General features: G+C 42.7%; 1 protein-coding gene across 1 annotated transcript; it reads left to right on the top strand.

The window, feature by feature from the left end:
- Positions 1-1,472: 1,472 nt before the first annotated feature.
- Positions 1,473-19,814, top strand: SPTY2D1 (SPT2 chromatin protein domain containing 1). Its single transcript, XM_087745709.1, has 6 exons — positions 1,473-1,652; positions 12,360-12,474; positions 13,953-15,674; positions 16,472-16,628; positions 17,293-17,370; positions 18,832-19,814. Exons 1-6 carry the CDS (start codon positions 1,593-1,595, stop codon positions 18,926-18,928), a joined length of 2,229 nt encoding a protein of 742 aa, XP_087601835.1. The 5' UTR covers positions 1,473-1,592; the 3' UTR covers positions 18,929-19,814.
- Positions 19,815-20,415: the final 601 nt, after the last annotated feature.

Here is a 20,415-nt window from a genome sequence, read left to right as displayed (position 1 = left end):
AAAGATTAAGTTCTTACAGGACAAGGGGTTAAATCAGGACTGTGGCCCAAGGCAAAGCGGTGGGAGATCAGGAGTGTCTGCTCTGCACAGAGCCATGCAGAGATACCAGAGTGAGCATTACAGAAACAACTTCAGATCTCCTGCAGTTCAAGAACTACAAAAGCCCTGCGAGTTAACTGGTGCAGTGCCTCACTCAAATAAATTGTCCTGTTCCTCCCCTCAGTTAGGGCCATGCTGGGCGTCTTCACATCATGCTGCAATGTGGCTCACAGCTACACCCAGAAAGGAATTTCTGATACGGTAAAAATAAAAGTGAGGGCAGCGAAGAGGCAAAGGGAGACTCGAAAAGGCAGGAACCTGGAGGAACTGAAAGTGAAGAGTGGTCAAGGAATATCAATGTTAAAGAAGAATTTATGCTAAAGAAGGATAAAATGAAGAAAAAGCAGCTTGCTTTTAGTGCCCAGGTTTCTACAAAAAGCAGTGTGGAGCAGAGGAATTTCTGTCAGATGGATCTCAGATAACAGTGATGGGAAAAGAGCTGACAACCGAAGCAAGGGAAGTCTTCAGTCAGCTGGTGTTCTTGCACAATTTTCCAGGTTGCTGGAGACTTGGAAAAATATTTGAACACACAGAGAACGTTTTGTTTGGCCACTCCGAAGGTCAGCATTGCTCCTGGGAGCCCTGTTTTATCAGGTGGCATTCACGCGGCCAGGGGCGCACTGCTGCTGGAAATGTGACATCCCTAGAAGAAGCCAAGCACCGTTTTTCAAGCCTTGATGAGCCAAGAAAGATCGCTGCGGAAACTCAATCCGTGTTCCTGCCTTGCTAGAGGATTTCTGCTTGGCCGCCCTGCCCGCAGCAGCCGAGCTGGCAGCCGGCGCTGGCCGGCCCGGAACGCGAGCGGGACGGGGGCGGCGGCCGGGGAGCGCCTCGGAGCAGCCGCCCCTCGCCCCCGACAGCTGTTCCCCTTCAGAACCCCACAAACCTCACCGCCACCGAGGCGGCGAGAGCTGCTATGGAAAAAAAAAAAAAAACAAACAAGTGATTGGCGTCGATCTGTTGAGGCGCCCGTGCGTGCAGGCCGGGGGGCCGACGAGGTGTTTGGGTGAACCTGAGGCGCGCCACGGCGCGGCGGGGCAGCCCGAACGGACAGAACCAGGCACCGTCCCCGCGGCGGCGCCAGCTGCGGGCGGAGGGCTGCGGACGGGGCGGGGGCGGCCCCGGCGGCCCTTATTAGGCCGCCCCGGCCGCGGCGCCGGGCCCCACCACGGCCCGGGGCTGACGGGGAGCCGCCGGCGGCAGCGGCCGCGGGACGCCCCGCCCCTTCTCCCGCCGCGGACACGTTTCCTGAGGCGAGGCGCTCGTCACAGGGGAAGTGACGCGCGGGCAGTGTGACGCCGGCGCGAGGCGAGGTGATATAAAGGGTAGGCGGCGGCGGCCGGAAGCGAGCGGAGCGGAGCCGAGCGGCGCGGCGGGGCGGGCGGCGGGCGGGGGCAGGGGCAGGCGGCCGGCCGGCGTCGCCTCTGCCGGGCGCGGAGGGGAGCGGGGAGGAGCGGGGCGGCTGCCTCACCCGCCGCGTCCCCGAGCCCGCCATGGATTTCCACAATATTCTCGTGATGGCCTCGGAGCAGCAGGGGCTGAACTCGGTGCCGGTGAGTTCGGGGCCGCTGGGACTTGGCGGGGGGGGGGGGCGGGGGAGAGAAGCGCGGGGCCGGGGCACGGTGACCGTTACAGCCGTTGGGGCGGCGGCTCCGCGGGCTGCCCGCGCTCTAGAGGCCCCCGGGGGGGGCGGTTCCCGGCGGCCCGGGGCTGGGCCGGGTCGTGCGGGGGCCCCGCGCTCCCCTCACGGGGCGTCGAGGGTCTGGCCCGGGCCTGTGCCCCTCGCCGCGGCCCCCGCCTGGGCGCCCGCCCGAGGAAGCCGCTTTACGGGCCCGGCTGGCACTCGCGGAGCCTGCCCGGCCGGCCCGAGGCCGGGCCTTTCGCCTCGCCGTCCGGAGGTGCTCGCTTTTGGGGGCTGGAGAATCGTCTGTGTGCAGGGGGAAGAAGCGGGGCTCCTTCTGTCAACGTGTCCCGGGCACGCTTGGAGCTGGGAGGGGGCAGCCGGGGTTTGCGCCTTCTGGTCGCCGAAAATACCGAGATCCTGAGAGCAAAAACGGTGGTGCAGGGGAAGGCAGTGGTTTTGGTTAAAAGTCGGGTAAGTCCTTTTGTTTGCTCTGAAAACAGAAGTCTGCCACGTCTCAAATGAGGCTCGGAGACAAAGAGTGACAAGTTTTGGGTGAATGTGCTGCGTTGTCCAATACCTTTGTATCCATTGCGAAGGAACAGCCTGCAACAGCTGTATGGGGATGATGGGTGAAAGGCACTTGGTCTATTACAAAGATTATTCTGAAGTCTGTATTTCAGCAGTTTGTATTTTAACTCAAGCTCTCAGTTTCATGTTGATTCAGTATGAAATAACCCACTTACTTGGCTGAATGAAGTCTGGCAGTAGGAAGGGCCTGTGGCCTTTTGATACATTAGTATACTGGGTTTCATTCCTTTGGCAGGACCCAAATAATGAGTCATGTGTGCTTATTTGGATAAAAAATATTTTCTCTTTGGTAGCCACTTGCTAGGGAAACACTTTTCCTGCCTGGTCTTTAACCGAATGCCAGAGTTCTGTGTTTCTATGATGAGCTCACTTACACTACTGTAAATGAGAGGGGCAGTTGTTTTTAGCATAAGCTGTAGGAAAAGCAGAAAAAGCATACTCTTTAGTTCTGACACTGCTGAAATGGAGGCACTCCAGAATTGAGTCTCTCTATATCACTAGTAAAACTTTATTAGTGTTAACTAATATTGTGACCAGTTGATAATATGGACCAGCCATATGGTAAGATATGCATAATTTGTCAGATTCCATCTTGGTTTAAAAATCTTATAAAATGTATTCTTTAATATTTAGCCTGATTTAGTTTGTCTCTGACTCTACATAAAAATACGATTTGTAACACAAATATGAAAATATCAAATCTATAAATAGTTTAAGGTATTTAAATGCCTATTTTATAACCCTAAAAACAAGCTGTGCCACTAAATTGTCATTGGGCTGTTGTAGTTCTTACTTTAGATGTTTAAAACTTCTTTTTACCTTCTTAGTTTTCTCATGCAGCTTTAATATACTGTACCACTAGTTTTTGTCACAAATAGTTATAAACCATGGTGATGAAATGTCTGCCATGTTCTCTGTTGCAGATGTGATGGTGGAGGAAGGCAATCCATCTTACTCGTTGTGCAATGGATGAGGGTTTTTTACTCTTTTTAGAAAAGGCAGGATTAGGATTTGCGTACCTGATTAACTCAGGGAGTGAGAGTGCAATTCAGTCCATAGCTGAAGCAGTTTGGTTTCCTGCCGTTCTAGCACATTAGTGGTGCAGCTTTTACCTGTAAATTTGGCCTTAGTCTCTGAGCAAAAGTGGAGCTGCACTTGGCACTGCTTGAGGTTACCTGCAGCTGTTAGGCTTCAAAAGAGGGCCTGTGGAGGTTTTCTGATCAATGGACATCGAAGTAACTCCACTAGATTAAAGCTAGTACGTAAAATATGTTCATGTAAGAAGATAATTAATCTTAAATATTTTTATTAAAAATACCATACAGACTAATTACCAAATTTACTGGTATGTAAAGTTAACAGGTTTCCAGAAATTTTAGTTCCTGCATTAATCAGCACATCCCCTGAATTTCCCTTTGAGAAGTTTATTTTAAACTTTACAGTGCACTAAACTAAATATTCCATGCCTATTGTAATGAAAAATAGAGTAACATGCACAAGTAGTATATATATCTCTCGAAAGCAGGAACTATAGAAAAACTCTATTTAAGAAATATGGTCTTGGATTGTAAAAGAGGACCTGCATAAAACAGGTATTGCATCATGTCCCTGTAAAAATGGATCTGCTTGTTCATCTCCCTATGGAAATCCAGATTCAAAAGGAACATTGCTGAAATCAGCCTTTCAGTGCCCTATTAGTTGCATCAGGTCTTGTTTCTAAATAGAACAGTACATATATGAACTAGTGTATAGGCTATTAGTGATGTGTTGCTAATAATCTTTATAGCAGTTGCGGAAAAGAGCCCCAGTTTTTCTCACATAATATTCCATAGGGGCTTCAGTATTGTATGTATATATCTTATTACATGTGTTCATATTAGCAGTTCATTAGATTTCCAATGTGATCTTGCTTTGATTAGACATGATACCAGTTATGAGATTTAATGTTGTTTTCAGTAAGATTTAAATATTTTCTATGTCACTCTTTTCTTTTTGGTGAAATTGGTATACTCTGTTATACCACAAGTTTTATGTGACATAATGGATGTGTTTCAAACACTTTGAAATGTTTGTATGGAAGATATTCCTAAAAATGTGAAATTGTATTGCAGTTTTTTTAAAAAACACTGAGCATAGTTGGAACCAAGTCATTCTTTTATTTCACCTTGTTTCTATTGTCATTAATAATTTATTAGAAGTGACCTCATATAGCTCCGTACTCCTTTTAACTGAGGATGAATCTTGGTGTACAGAACTTACAACAAATCCGATATTAACCACAAAGAGGTGACCCAAAACTGAAACAGCTTCTCATCCACGTCAGCACTTGCTGAAGTCTCATTTTAAGTCAGATGAATCCTTACAAAATAGCCTCCAGTGAAGTTGACAGATACACACAGCTACCAGAAATTAAGTATTGGTGAAGTCAAGTGGCAGCAAAATCCCAGAGTTTGTTCAGAGGACCCTGTGTGTTACACAGAGCCTGCCCATGAAATTGTAATCTACACACTAAACGTTTGCGCGTAGGCAAGAGAAGCCCTGCAAGAGAAATATGGAGAATGGCTGTGAAGTAGAGTGCTGTTGGAGAATCAGACTCCTATTCAATTGTCGTGCATGCACTTATGTGGTTAAAACTTGTCTCAAAACAGGGCCTAGAAATGCTTTGTATTATATTGGCATCCACAGGAGGAGAACTGCAAGATATGCAATGTAAAAAGTTGTCAAGGGGTGAGGAGGGCTTTTACTCTCAACTGACTGAACTTGATAGTTAAGTTCCAGGCACTTGCAAACACTGACTAAAATGTGTAAAACTTTCAGCTTTTCCTATTCCTGGTCTTTTTTTTTTTTTTGCATAGGCAGATGAAAATGAGGATCACAGTACCACTCCATAAAGGAAAGCATAAAGTATGCTTTTTAATTTTTTTTTTTTACTGTGTGAAGCAACATTTAACAGAAGACATTTCTGCATTTTTTCAGCTAATGGTTCAGCTTGGGCGTTGTGACAGCAGTTCTTAAGAGAAGGATTTTTGCATTTTTAGGAGTAAAATGTATGACCCTGTTAAATTGCTTTTGGGAGATGAGAACAGTATAAGCTGATAGTTAAAATACTCTTCTCAGTAAAGCCTTTCTCTTGGTAGGGGTCGTTAGAACCTGAAGAGAATCAAACAAATTTAAGCATGCTTGGTAACTACCATTTACTTTGTCGCAACTAGATATTGATAACAGTAGTTGAGAAAGCATTACATGCGTGTATTCTAAGAAAGTCTAACTGCAGAGTGAGCTGCTGGTAACCCCAGCATGGTGTCTGCAGAGTGGACAGTGCTAAGACTGTAGCAGAGGCCTTGGAAGTACAAGCGCAGGATCATAGCAGAGGCCCCATGGCAGTTAACGCAAATGACCACTTATCAATTTGGAAAGCTGCCTTTTGAGGAACTAGCATTGCAAGAGGAGTGACACAAACAAGGATATATGTGTGGCTGAACTGGGTGAATGAACCATTAGTGATGATATCAGAAAGTTATACCCTGAAGAATATCTAGGGGGAAAAACAGGGACTTCCCATTGGAGAAGGCTATGTGTTTGGTGGATGGTAAGGAAGAGTGTTGTAACATTGTACAGGGGTCACAACTTGCTCGTGAAAAACAAGCAAACAAAAAAAAACCCACCCTGTGAGAACCTCTGCAAGTTGCCCATACTGGATAGCACAAGTAGAATTGTCTTTACATTGTGTGTGCAAGCCCATAGCAAAAATGATTAGTTGCACAGGTGCTCTACTTGAGAATCAGGTTTTGCAGAGTTGATTGTTCATATCGTGCATTGCTACCTGTGTAAATATTGATCCTTGTTAAAGGCAATACTACTTCTGTTGCTTCTGTCTGGGTCTAGTATTTGGTCTAGACCTTTTGGGGCTTCATTTGGATGCCACAAAGCTTACAATAATTTAATAAAATCTGTTTTACAGTCCAAGATTTGGCACTTGAAGGCTGACATCAAAACAGCTGTAACTGTATCAGGATCACGTGCCACATTTTAAAGTCAGTGATTTAAGAGCAAAACCTTGGTTGCAGATTACACAGTTAAACTTGTGACTTGGAGCTTGCCTGCTGGCCAAGGCTGGCTACTAGACACTGGCACTCTGCATCTAAGGGATGGATGACTTGTTTATGTGTATATAAACTATATCAGATAAATATCTCTCACAAGTCAGTATGTGTATGTGTGAATGTATAGGCACGTACAGCTTGGTGGCGGTTTTGTATTTGCCATATTAATACCAATCTTTTTTAATTCACCTTTTTGTGTTGAGCTGTACTTTTAAGAGAAAAGTCTGCTTCTTTGTCAGTCATGTAACTGTATGCTGGATAGTCCACTGAAACAGTTTATTCTGGCTGTAAGTGGAAAACAAATAAGACCTTGCACTGTAATGGCCTTTCCACCATACTCTTCAAGTACCACTGGTCAGATTCAGGGAGAGCCAGTTATTGGGTAGGTAGTTATGGCAAGGTTTGCAGAAGGTAAAAAATGAGGAACCTCAGGAGAAATACTACTCACTGGTAGGAAAAGACTTGTTATTTCTTGAGGATACACAGTTGAAGAAAGGCACTTCCACAGCCTTTACTTTTTCCTTTGGGTAAAGCAGTGCCCACTCTGTGTATCTCAGCAGTATTCAGTTAGAGCTGTCACTAGGTTCCACCCTGAGAGATAATCAGTGTTTACAACTTGAGTAGTGCAGGGTTCTGGGAACAGCTTGACCTGCTCTCTCATAAAGGCTACCCATTTCTGTTTCTCTGATTTAACCAACTTGGCAATAGCTACAAAAAGCCAGAAAAGTGCAGCTGCTGCTTGGATAATAAAGTAGTGACATGCCCTGGCTTATTTTCTGTGGTTTACCTGGAATCTGATGTTCTTTTGGAATGTAAGTAAAATACTTTATCAGTGCTTGTGGAATATGTGCATGGTTCAGTGCTTTTAAAAAGACAAAACTTAAGCTCGTTATTTTATGCTATTTCTACATGAAGGTGAACAAAACTTTTATCAACAACAATAATGATTCACAGTACAGAAAATGGGTATTAATTTATGAATTGTTTAGCTATGTTTTGAGTTGTTAGTCAATATCAAGAAATGCTACTGATAGGAAGACTTTTAGATCTTGAATTTTGCACAATTTCCCACATTAGTGGCAGTGAGAAAACAGCATGTCTGTCAAGCTGCTTTACAAACCTGCTCCTGGATAGGACTGTTGGTTGTAGTGCAGCAAAACAAAGCCTGAAAACTGCTTTCCCATCACTTTAATTCTTTATAAGGCTTCCTAACAGGATAGCTCAATCTACATTTGTCCTTGCCATTTAGCAGTTTTGAAAGGTGCTCCTTAGGCCTAAAACTCTTTCAGAATCATGGAATCATTTAGGTTGGAAAAGATGCTTAAGATCGAGTCCAACTGCATCCTCAGTTTTGAAAATGCTTTGTTTTGTCTGTTTTTAAAAACTGTGCGGAAATTGAATAATTAAACCAAGTTTTGCCAAATTAGGTTACCAATAGCAAAAGATGACATGTTTAAGTTTGGGAGTAAGATAACTTCTGTAGACATTATACTAATATGAGTACACTGCAGAGTACCTCAAATTGTTCCTAAGATACTAATTTGCTTCAACCTTTTTCTGAAAGGATTTTCATGGATAATGTGTGGATTTCTTTGCTTCTCTATCTGTTCTGATTTAGAATCATAGAATCGTTTAGGTTGGAAAAGACCGTTAAGATCATCAAGTCCAACCATTAACCTAGCACTGCCACGTCCACCATTAAACCATGTCCTCAAGCACCACATCTACCCATCTTTTAAATAACTCCAGGGATGGAGACTCAACCCCTTCCCTGGGCAGCCTGGTCCAGTGCCTGACTACCCTTTCGGTGAAGAAGTTTTTCCAAATATCCAACCTAAACCTCCCCTGGCGCAGCTTGAGGCTGTTTCCTCTTGTCCTGTCCCTTGTTAATTGGGAGAAGAGACCAACCCCCACCTCGCTACACCCTCCTTTCAGGTAGTTGTAGAGAGTGATAAGGTCTCCCCTCAGCCTCCTCTTCTCCAGACTAAACAACCCCAGCTCCCTCAGCTGCTCCTCATAGCACTTGTGCTCTAGGCCCTTCACCAGCTTTGTTGCCCTTCTCTGGACATGCTCCAGCACCTCAATGTCCTTCTTGTAGTGGGGGCCCAAAACTGAACACAGTACTCAAGGTGCAGCCTAACCAGTGCTGAGTACAGGGGCACTATCTCCTCCTTGGTCCTGCTGGCCACACTATTTCCAATACAAGCCAGGATGCCATTGGCCCTCTTGGCCACCTGGGCACACTGCTGGCTCATGTTCAGGTGGCTGTCAACCAACACCCCCAGATCCTTTTCAGCCAGGCAGCTCTCCAGCCACACCTCCCCATTTAGATGGAGCATGCTAGATTACTTTGGGCCACTGAGTCATGGGCTACATGTAAGCAAAAATTGAGAGGCAGTATTGCATTGTGGTTCAGGTTTCCTGAACAGTTATGTCTTGGAATACTTTTGGTGTAAATAACACAAAAGCTGGGGAGGGAAGGACCTCAGCTTCCCAGAAGAGAGAGGCCGAGCTCCAGCTATCTTCTTATCCTTTTAGTAGTCCTAGCTATGATGATCAATTCTAATGATTTCAATTGTAAGAACCAAAAATTGATCAGAATTGGAGCTTCTCCAAGTGATAAGGATTTACAAAATCAGTTTTCAGATTGTGGTAAACTCTCTTGTGCAGAGGTCAATCTTGGTAAATGAGCTTGACCGTAGTAGGTCTTTAATGTGATGAGGCAACATATCAGGTTTTACTACTGCAATGTACGTGGATGATGTATCTTTATAATTTTGTTTTAGTAATTTCAGAAATTGCTAAAGGCGACTACAAATACTGTTATTGTAGCTGCCCTTCTTGGAGCCAGCTTTGGCTGCATTTTAGAAATGAGTCTCTGAACCTTGCTTCTTAGTGCATGTATATACAAGATAATGTGTGGGTTTGCATGTTAGTAATGAAAGTAATCCAAGGATCTAGTCGTGTGCTGCTGTTTCAATGAATTAGAAATTAGAAGGAAGGCTTCCATTGGGTGATATTGAAATCTATAGAGATATGCTACTAGCTTGCCTGATTGTTGCTTCTAAAACATTTGGATGTAGGTATCTTTATCAGATGTTTTAATTTATTTTTTTAGTGAAGTTTCATAAGGCTATGTGAGGATAGGAAGATATTTATGGGAATACTGACTTGTGTGGCTTTTTTATTAGTGATATCGTTTTTGTTTGGAACTGTATTTCACAACTCTCTCATTCGGTGAGCATCCTAACTTTCCATGTGGATGATGTTGGTTTAGGTTATAATTTATTGGCTTACTACTGAAATCCAAAAAAACCCTCAAACCTCAAATAGAGTTGTGGGGTTTTTTCTAAACGTATTCTTCTGCTTTCCATCTGCTTCTGCGTTTAACTGGCTTCTATTGTATTTATCTTTGCAAGTGTCTCTGTCCTTCTCATTGCTTTGTTTATCTTCTCTAGTCTGTTTGTGGGAAGAAGATCAAAAAAGTCTGTTTCTTTCCATTTTATCATTCTAAAGCCCTATCAGATAATTGGTACATTTATGAAAGGTAATGTCTGAACAGGTGTAGCACACTAGTGCAAGTGTTCGTTATAGATCCCAGTAAGAAAGGCACTGGGACTCTTAACATATTGATTAAAATAACATTTATTGGAGATAACAGGAGAAGGAAAAAAGGGGATAGCATAGATAACTTTACATCTGTTCAGCTGCTGGAACCCTGAGTTGTACAGCACTGGACAGATGTCTAGGCATGGCAAGCTGTGCAAATCCTGTCTATGGTGAGGATCACCAGCATTGTAGTCTTGAGAGCTTTTATATAGGGTGTTCTTGGAAGAAAACACCTCTATCACTTCCACTGCCAAGTAAAAGGATGTTATATGAAAACATGCTGCTTCGTTTCAAGGTATGATGAGACATAGAATGATAGAATGGTTTGGGTTGGAAGGGACCTTTAATGGTCACCTAGTCCAATCCCCTGCCATGAGTAAGAACATCTTCAACTAGTTCAGGTTGCTCAGAGCCCCATCCAACCTGACGTTGACTGTTTCCAGGGGTGGGGCATCTACAACCTCTCTGGGCAACCTGTGCCACTGTTTCACCACCCTCATTGTAAAACATTTCTTCCTTATATCTAGTCTGGATCTATCCTCTTTCAGCTTAAAACCACTACCCCCGTCCTATTGCTACAGGCCCTACTAAAAAGTCTGTCCCCATCTTTCTTATAAGCCCTCTTTAAGTACCGAAAGGCTGCAATAAGGTCGTCTCCCCGGAGCCTTCTCTTCTCCAGGCAAATTACACCACATGCAAGTGGTGTAATTGCCAGGTCCCAAATGGGGGCTCCATATTCTGTCACAGTTAGTCTGCTGAGTTCATCCAGTCGTCTCAAGTGGTAAGTAGAGTGCAGGCCTGCGCCTATTCAGGTCAACTGGTATGCAGATCACTAACTCCTTGATGTACAATAGTCTTCTGTTTAAGATCACTGCAGCAGGAACTAAAAATCAATACCACTGGTTTTAGATCAATCTACTAATTATGCTATTGAAGTCAGTTCCAACTTACTTTTGGAGTAATTCCATTTTTTGTGTTGATTTATTTATTTTCACTGAGTAAGATAACCTGAAACTGAAATGAGTGTTCCTCAAAAAGTTGAAAGCCCTAATGGACCTGTAAACCTGCAGTCTGGAACTGAACAGACTCTGGCAGCTTGGGCTGTAGTCTGCTTTTGTTTCCTGCTTGGTCAAAGACTAAGGCTGAACTGAAATACTTTTATTCCATTACTGATGCAGCTGTTGCATTCCTTCTCAGTCTAGTGCATTTTACTCATTTCTCTTGGTTTCCGTACCTGTCTTCTGGTTCCCTGTTCATTCCTTCAGAAAGCTGAGTGCGCTCTTGTCACGGATGAGTAGAATGCACCTCAAAAGAGAGAAGCAGTAATATATTTTATTGAGATAAAATAATAACTTGACAGAGTTCAGTAAGTTCAATGGAATTTAACAAAGTTGTAACAATGGTTTGACAAGGTTCAATAAGTTTGATGGCAAGGGTCACCTTATTAATTACTGCATGGAAGAAACATACAAAGGAAAATTGGGTTACAGTTGAGTTAGAATGATTCGCATGGAGACTGGAGATGCAAAGAGTAAGGAGGGCCCTCCTGTTGAGTCACGTGGTTCAGAGTGGACACCCTTGCTTTCTAAACTCCTTTTGGAGCCTAGGTGTGGCTGGATCCAATCTTAGTCTTGGACTTGGTCAATGGCTTATGTCTAATGGAATTATCCGTACAATGTTCATAATAATATTGAGTAGCTACATGGATTAGTAATGTTTCATAATATTAATTCAGCATGCTATCAGTCACTTAACGAGGATCTATCGCGGGTAAGGGATCTCTCTGCCTTGGGTAAGGAAGGAACTCTTAGTCTCAGGTAAGGAATCTCTGACCTTGAGAGGTGTGCCTGCTCAAGGGGAAAGTCACCTGGCATGCAGTCCAGCTACAGTTCAGGGAGAGCTCAAACTGGGCCCAGCCTGATGGTAGTATTTATAGACTGAAGTCTAGTCAACAGTATAGGCAAGATAGATGTCTTCGTTTTAGCTCTGGTATCTTGTTCTGTACTTCAGTTATTTTGCACTTTTGGGTTTCGAAACCACCTTTCAAAATATTTTTCAAGACGCCTTCACTCCCTTGTACATGAGCCAGGGGCTTTCTAGCTCACAAGTTCACCCCAAGGACATGAGACCTGTTGCTCCTTAGTCTGAACCAATGTACAGCTAGGAGTCAAGTGTATCTGTCACAACTCTCAGCTTCAGTGGGAATTCATTGTTTATTCTGTACCATCTCTGTGCTTAAAGTCAAGTCCATGAGTGTTACACAACTCCTCAGTTTTGAAAACTTTAATATTTTTACATTTCTTAACTTTTCTGATGTATTTCTTTGTTCTTTGCAGAAAAGGTACAGTTTGGCTGTTGGTCCTCCCAAAAAGGTTCCAAAAGTCAAGGGTGTAGAGTCTGCAGCAGTGCAAGCATTTCTTAGACGGCAAGAAGAAGAAAAAAGAAAAAAAGGTAACAGTCCAAAATATTTCCTATGGGGAAACTTGCATTGACTTTTTGAGACTTTGTTACCTTATTCAAAGCTCTTGCAAATACAGCTATACATCTATTTCTGGAATTTATGCACATAACTGATGCTCAGGGAAAGCCAGGACTAAGAGAGGACTAGGGATGTTTGCATAAGGAATTAAATATTAATCAGCTACACTAGCATTTACTGTGGAGATCAAGAAGTGGTTAAAGTGAAGAGATATTGCAAGAAACCATCTGGACTTTTGGTAACTTTGAAAAGGTTTATCTGTGTAGAAAAAATGGTAAGAGTTCCTGTTGTGTCTTAATCTAGTGTATCAATACAGTCTGAATTTTAAATTTGTATGGGAGAGGCTTTGTTTGAGCCACAGTTTTTCCACTGTATTATTTTGCCTTCAAATAGCCTGTGGAATAAACTAATACTGTATTGCTTCTGGTGTTAATGTTTTGTTAAAGGTAATGAAATCTGATGGACTGGATGGCTGAGAGTATTCATCCTCTCCTGGGCCAGTCATGAGCCTCCTCCTTATCCCTGCTGCCAGGTCCAACCAGAAGCAAGACTGACCATGAATTCCACATAAGCGTGCATGCACTCGCACTCTGTACAGTCGCAGCCCTTGGCAATAGAATAACGTAGGCAGGGAATGGTACCTTTACAGGCACCCACAGCATGAGTAGCCCAATCCATTTTCTAGAAATTGATGCTTTTTCTGAGTCTTTCTGGTATTTGGCCTCTACTCCCTTGGTCTCTCCAGTGTCTGGCATTCAGACCTCTCATCTTATTCACCAGCTAGTTCAGCCTGAATTTTGTCAGCCGATCACACACAGCCTCAAGGTAGAGATCATACTTATGCAGAAAATATATAAAAACAGTTCAGTAAGAATATAGGACAGACTGTGGAGATGGTGCACAGGGCTCTGCCAGACAAATGTAGTGACCAGCAGCTTGCTTATCTATGGCTGACTGCTTCTTTCTCTCCCCTACACCCCTCTACACACACACTCAGCCTGTTTTCCAATTCTTATCCCCCCCAATACTCTTTGATTCCCTCCCTTTCCTCATCTTCCCTTAAGCATCTGATAGTAAATTCTGTACAGTCTCAAAATTCTCTTGCTCAGTCTCAGAACTCTTTCCATTACCCAGAGATACCTTAAGTCCTGTACCTCCTCACACAGTAATTCTCCTTAGTTTGCATAGCATTCCAGAGCGCTGCTTTGGTTGACTAACCTTAGTGGGTTTTGCAATAGCAGCGTTTGACTTAATTGTTTGCCTTTGTCAGTGTAGCTGATTCAGGTGGGTTAGCTTGCCCTTTTGGCAGACCTCTGATCGCTTTCTGGTCTGTTTTGAATAGCTGTTAGCCAGATATCCTTAAACTACTGTCCTAAATGGTTTATCAGTTTGGGAGAAATTGAAGTAAAGTAGTGCTTTTGCATATCTTTCTCCTGGTTTTCTTTTACAGCACTGGAAGAAAGAAGAAAGAAAGAAGAACTCTTGGCTAGACGTATTGAACTGAAACATGACAGAAAGGCAAGAGCTATGGCCTCACGAACAAAGGATAATTTTTATGGCTATAATGGCGTTCCTGTTGAAGAGAAGCCTAAAAAGAGGCGGACTTGTGAGAATGTTGCTCAGGCCCCAGAGGCCGAGTATGCAACAGAAGATGAAACTGAGCAACTCGAATACAGTCAGACTGAATCTGAGCAAGAAGAATATGAAGAGAAACCATCCAAAGTTGCAGTGAAACCAAAGGCGCCTCCCAAAAGTGCACCAGCACCTCTGAACTTCGCAGAGCTCTTAAGGCTTGCTGAAAAAAAACAATATGAACCGGTGGAAATAAAAGCAGTGAAAAAGGTAGAAGAGAGACCCAGAACAGCAGAAGAATTGAGAGAGAGGGAGTATTTGGGACGCAAAAACAAGAGAGTAGAAATGCATAAGAAAAGTGAGAAGGAGATAAAGAATACAGGGATATCCAGTTCTTCAAAAAAAATTACTTCTCAGAAGGAATCTGTAAATGCAAAACTTAACAAAAGCTCAGTAGATAAACATTCCACACCAAAAGGTAGTCTGTCATCTTCTGTGAGTGGTACTGATAAGAAATCCAAAGCACCAGCATTGACTGAAAAACACTCACGGTCATCATCTTCCTCCAGACTTGATCAAATGGAAAAAACCTCACAAAATGGCTCCTTAAAAAGCTCTACTGGTAGCGGTCATAGTAAATTACCTGTCAATGGTATTGGAAAGTCTGGCTCAAGCTCTCATGTGCCACCCTCAAAACCAGCGGCCAATGGGGCTCAGAGGCTACCATCTGCTAAAGAATCCAGCCTGAAGAAGTCTGCCCATACAAAATCGGGAAATGCTGCAGCCCTTCAGCATGGAATCAACTCCAATGCAAAACGATCAGGCAGCAGCTTAGGAAAAGGAGGACCTGGACACCCAGGTGGAGGTTCAAGTGCAGGACCTGGGCGATCAAGCAGCAATTCTGGTGTGGGACCTGGAAGGCCAGGAAGTGGCTTAAGCCCAGGACCTGGGCGACTGGGCAGTGGCTCAGCCGCAGGACCTGGAAGGCCAGGCAGCAGCTCAGGCCCAGGACCTGGGCGACTGGGTGGTGGCGCAGGCATGGGACCTGGAAGGCCGGCTGGCAGCTCAAGCACAGGACCTGGGCGACCAGGCAGCAGCTCAAGCATGGGACTTGGGCGACCAGGCAGCAGCTTGGGCACTGGACCAGGGAGGCCAGGCATCAGCACAAACGCAGGACCTGGGCGACCAGGCAGCAGCACGGGTACAGGACCAGGAAGGCCAGGAGTCAGCGCAAGCACTGGACCTGGGCGACCAGGCAGCAGCTTGGGAACAGGACCAGGAAGGCCAGGAGTCAGCCCAAGCACTGGACCTGGGCGACCAGGCAGCAGCTTGGGAACAGGACCGGGAAGACCAGGAATCAGTCCAAGCACAGGACCCAAGCGACCAGGCAGCAGCTTGGGAACAGGACCGGGAAGACCAGGCATCAGCCCAAGCGCAGGACCTGGGCGACCAGGCAGCAGCTTGGGCACAACTGTAAAACCGAAGTGTACTGTTGTATCAGAAACTATTTCTTCTAAAAACCTAGTCACGAGACCTAGCAATGGACAGCTAAATGGAATGAGATCTTCTCAAGGGCATAGACCTGTGTTTCATCCACAAGGTATAAAGTTCTAGAGCAAATAATTTTTTCACTTAGTTATTTGTTTTGTATTTTTTATATATGTCTGAGTTGAGGTCACTGAGGGTCTTTGACAATTATAGATGGAATTCGGAAGACTTGGTCAAAATACTGTATTTGCCTTTTAAAGAGTGTGTTTAACAGTAGAATGCTTTTTTCTGCTTTATTTTTCCCTGTGCTCACATTCCCTGAAATACAGGCCTGGGGTGTGAAGAAAAACATGAAAGAAAACTAAGCAGCCTGTGATGGGTGTTGGTATACAAATGCTGTTAGAAGGAAAAGAATTGAAGGATTCACTTCCTGCATTGCTTGATGAGGCTTAGTCTTTAAAATTTCATAGTGTCTTAAATAACAGATGTTTAAAGTGGTACATGAAAATTAAAATGACACAGCAAACCTGTGACCTGATATTTAAGTGTTTTGGCAAATTCACCTTATCAGTAAGCAAGCAGTTCTAAAAACTTATTTCTGAACAGAAACAAGCAGCATGGACTCTAGCAAATAAGTGCCTAGAAAACCCTGAACAAGAACATAGACTTCTGTCTGGTAGTTTCCTCAGGATGCAGTTGGTGATACTGATATGTAATCTTCTATAGCACAACTTCGAGGAAGTATTTCCTTTTACTGAGTTTCTGAGAATTGCTAGTTAACTTGAGGCAGAAGTTTTCCACCTTGAAGCTGGGAGCTGTAAAATGGCTGTGCCTAAGGTATAGCAAGGAGAGGTACTGTTAAATTAATGTTAATGTTGTTAATGATTTTTTTATTCCTGTGTCATTTAGGTCTTGGAAGACCACCTATTAGTTACAAGAGACAAATAGAAGATGATGATGATGATGAATATGACTCTGAAATGGATGACTTCATTGAAGATGAAGGGGAACCCCAAGAAGAAATATCAAAACATATTCGGGAAATATTTGGCTATGACCGGAAAAGGTAAGAAAAATGTCAATTTTAAGATACTGCAGAACAAGCAACGGAACAGCAGAAATTAATATAGTTCAACAAATAAAAATGTTTTAGAAATAGGGGAAGTGCTGGTCTCTAAAAATGGTTTTGCATTGCAGAAATTTAACGAGCATTAGAACTCTTCCGTGCAGAAGGGACCTTGAATTTTCACACTGCCTGCCATGCTCTTCTGGGGAGCAATAAAATTTGATGCAATAGGACATAGTTGGAAAACAACACAGCTTCTTCAGTGTCTCACTTGTGTAATTCCCAGCAATTCTTTCCTATTATTGGATGTTAAAATGCTTTCTGTAGCAGTTTGCAGTATTTTAGAATTCATCAAATGTAGCTGCCTGAATATGAACTGCTAAATGCAATAGCGTTAGCTGTTCTGTAAGAGGATCTAACTCGGTATGACTAGGAACTGCTGGAAAATAAAGGCTCTTATTTGGCTTATTTAAATACTTCCCTCTTGTCTGACAATAAGGTATAAGAAAGCAAGCATTTTAAAGGCTTGTAACTTAAATTCTTTCAAAACATTAAAATCTGTTTATGGCAAGGTAATTATTCTTTCTAAGAAGGTATGTGAATTCATAACTCAACTGTATGTTATGGTTTTGTAGTGTGCTGAAAACCAATATTTACTTTCCAGATACAAAGATGAAAGTGATTATGCCTTACGTTATATGGAGAGCAGCTGGAGAGAGCAACAGAAAGAAGAAGCTAGGAGGTATGCACGGATTTAAACTCAATAGAAAGTGGGAAGTTATATATTATTCAGAAGGTGCCTTGAGCATTGGAAACTTGCATCTTTTTGAATTTATAGCGAGTGTCCTTATTCTTCCTTGCTCCTGGGGAACAGCTGCAGCTCATGCAAAGCTATAGTCTGTTAAATAGAGTTACAGGAAACAACTGGAATTTTACAGTGATATTGCTATTTGCTGAATTCTCTGTCGAAGGCCTAGAGTGAGGTTTTGCAGAGTTGAATACCTGGCTAACTTTTAACTACACATGCTAGCATAAACGAAGGGGAGGTAAGAAAACTGAGTCAAAGTGAGTTTAACTGTTTTCAGTGCTCAGCTATGTTTCACTGAGTGTGTGGTTAAAAGCATTGTGACCTTTGAAATGAGGAACTTTCTAACCAAGCAAGCCCACTAAAATTACAGTTGTTAAGTTCTAAGTTGAAATGAAATATGGTGCTTCAAGCCAGAGTTTTATCACATAGATCCTTGATATTTTTGTTTCTGTTCTTAATTTGGATGACTGCAGTCTCCTGAATTCCAGATGACTTTGCTATGCTTGTTTAGGCATAAAATCCATTTTAGAGCCTGTACTGAAGCAGTTTAGCCCAGAACAGTTGAATCTTCATTGTCATGCGGTTGAACCATTTGCATTGAGGTGCATGCCACACTGCCTTATGTTGCTTCATAATGAACTATGGATGTACAAATGCACTTGGTAGGGCTGCAAATGAGGCAGTAGCTGATCACAAAATGGTAACTTTGCCGCACCCATTCCTAGTATCAAACCAGCAAGACTATCCAGCCCGTATTTATTGAAGAGGAGATCAGTGATTGGAGATACTGTTTTAAGTATCGCTTTCAACATACTGACTGGCAGAGTCTCTTCCATGGCCTGTTCACCAGAGTCACGGCAGCTAGAGGGGCCGAGGGTGGGGCAGTGTTGTGCTTGTGGCTACCTGAATGGTGCCTCAAGCCAGGAAGTCGCAGCCAAATCTTTTGCTTTTCTACTGTTTGACATATCCATTCTCTCCCTTGCCAATGTAAAAGGTTTAGGTGGCTCTCAGAAGCTGATGAATCAGTCCTGCTGTGGCTTGTATGTAAGAGTTACATTGGCAAGAATTGAGGGATGTGTTTCAGCAGCTTCGTTTTGGGAAAAAAAAAGAACTTTCATATTAAAATCAGGTTTTTTCACAATCTGTTTTTTTCACAAAAGTCTTAAATAATTTTTCCCTCAAAATATTTTTTTAATCTAATGATAAAATCTCGATTTCTTTTCTTAAAGCTGTGTTCTTGCTATAATTAAAGAAAATTTGATTGTTGAACTGATCTAAAATTTTTGCTAAAAGCAGCATAATAATTTTAGGATTGCTTTTCTTGGGGGAGGGGTAGAAGTAAAATTTCATGTTTCTTGAGTAGCAGTGTGTAAAGGATTTCATCTTATTTGGCAGCTTGAGACTCGGTGTTCAGGAGGACTTAGAAGAATTGAGACGGGAAGAAGAAGAATTAAAACGCAAGAGACAGTCTAAGAAGCTGAGGACACGTTAACTGACTTATGGTGTTGACTTCGTTCATGTTTCTGCTACCCTCTGCCTCCATACATCTCTTATTCTACTTCAGTTTCCATTTGCTTGTTAGAGGGCAAAAGAATATTTAAAGTGATTAAAGTACTGAAAAGCAAGGCTTTAGTTTGACCTAAATAAGATATTTATTTTTAATACTTGCCAGGGTTGGTTTTTTATGAAAAAAAATAATGCACTAATGCATATTATTAAATGGAATTAAATTAATAGATGTTTCCATTGATTAAACCAGTTCAAGATGCCAGCAGAAATATTGACTAGCTATGCACTGACTCAGAACTGTGTGGGCCCATGTACCAGTAAACCAATTTTGCATTCGCTTGAAAGAAAGGAATAGCATTCTTGTTCCCTGATATTTCCTGAGACTTAGACAAATTGCTTTATATCCTACTCTGTCTCCCAGGTTGAGCCTCAAAGTATTGAAATGTCATCTTCTGTACAGAAGCAGCTTGGGTATAAATTCAGCTGTTGCCACAGATGTTGAAAGCAATAAAGTGCTGCATATTTTCTCATTTGAGGACCCGTAAAAATAATTTGAACCTCGTTATTTCTAAACAGAAAAGTGTGTGTCATTTGCAAATTGTGCAGTTATTGATATGGCCAAAAGATTATGTTGGCTTTTGCTGTGTCTGGAATTCTAATGCCAATCTAATTCAGTATGACAAATACACACCCTGAAAACAGGAATTTCTGGTGTTTGTATGTAACTTGTGCTTTTGGGCTCAAGTGTATGCTTGGGAGTTCTTTTCCTGCCCTGTAAATTTTCACATTTGTTTAACAGCTTCTGCTGCTTTTACAAATTGTGTATGGTACACGTGTTTTTTCTTGCATTAAACATCCGATGTGTTAAATGATTTAAAATGTGAAGCAGTCATTTATCTAACTAGGTTTACTATTTAGAAAGCACATCAGAATTAAGTTTTGTTAGAATGTATTTGCAGCTCTTCAGTATTAACAACTTCATGTTAACTAGTTAATACTTGTGATTAATCTCATCAAACCAAAAATCTAAAACGTTACATATAGCAGGAGAGTTAGTTCAGTTACTTACCTTAATGCCCATATTTGCACATTATTTCTAACTATGCACTTAAAGACTGTTTCTTTCAGTAACTGAATTTGTTTACAATCAGCACAGGGTTCATGTAAGTCTACAGGAGTTGGACTGAGAGTCTGAAGCTCAAGTCTGGTGTTGCATCTACTTTGATTTCCCCAGGTTGCCCTTCAAAGCTCACCAGTATCACTACTTAGCTTTGCCTCAAGCTCCAGGACTCCATTGATAGTACCTCTGGCTTCAGCTGCTGAGGCTGTTATGTTTTAATGCTAGAAGTACTTGGAAAAGTACAAAAAGGGCTTTGGGTGTTTGTTGGGTGGGGGTGGGAAGTAAAGGAATAAAAAGGAAAAATTACCTTGTAGAAAAACGACAGAGGAACCTTTCCTATCAGGCGCTGT

Source organism: Nipponia nippon, unplaced genomic scaffold (genome assembly GCF_047370975.1).
Source record: "Nipponia nippon isolate SJK-2023a ecotype South Korea unplaced genomic scaffold, ASM4737097v1 scaffold_10, whole genome shotgun sequence".
NCBI classification, from domain to species: domain Eukaryota; kingdom Metazoa; phylum Chordata; class Aves; order Pelecaniformes; family Threskiornithidae; genus Nipponia; species Nipponia nippon.
The sequence above is the reverse complement of the archived record's forward strand: the minus strand, read 5'-3'. Positions and strand labels throughout refer to the sequence as shown.

Coding starts and splice junctions, on each gene's coding strand:
- SPTY2D1 (XM_087745709.1), top strand. CDS start 1,593: ATGGATTTCCACAATATTCTCGTGATGGCCTCGGAGCAGCAGGGGCTG. Junction 16,629..17,292: donor TTTGGCTATGACCGGAAAAG/GTAAGAAAAATG, acceptor TTTACTTTCCAG/ATACAAAGATGAAAGTGATT. Junction 17,371..18,831: donor CAGAAAGAAGAAGCTAGGAG/GTATGCACGGAT, acceptor CTTATTTGGCAG/CTTGAGACTCGGTGTTCAGG.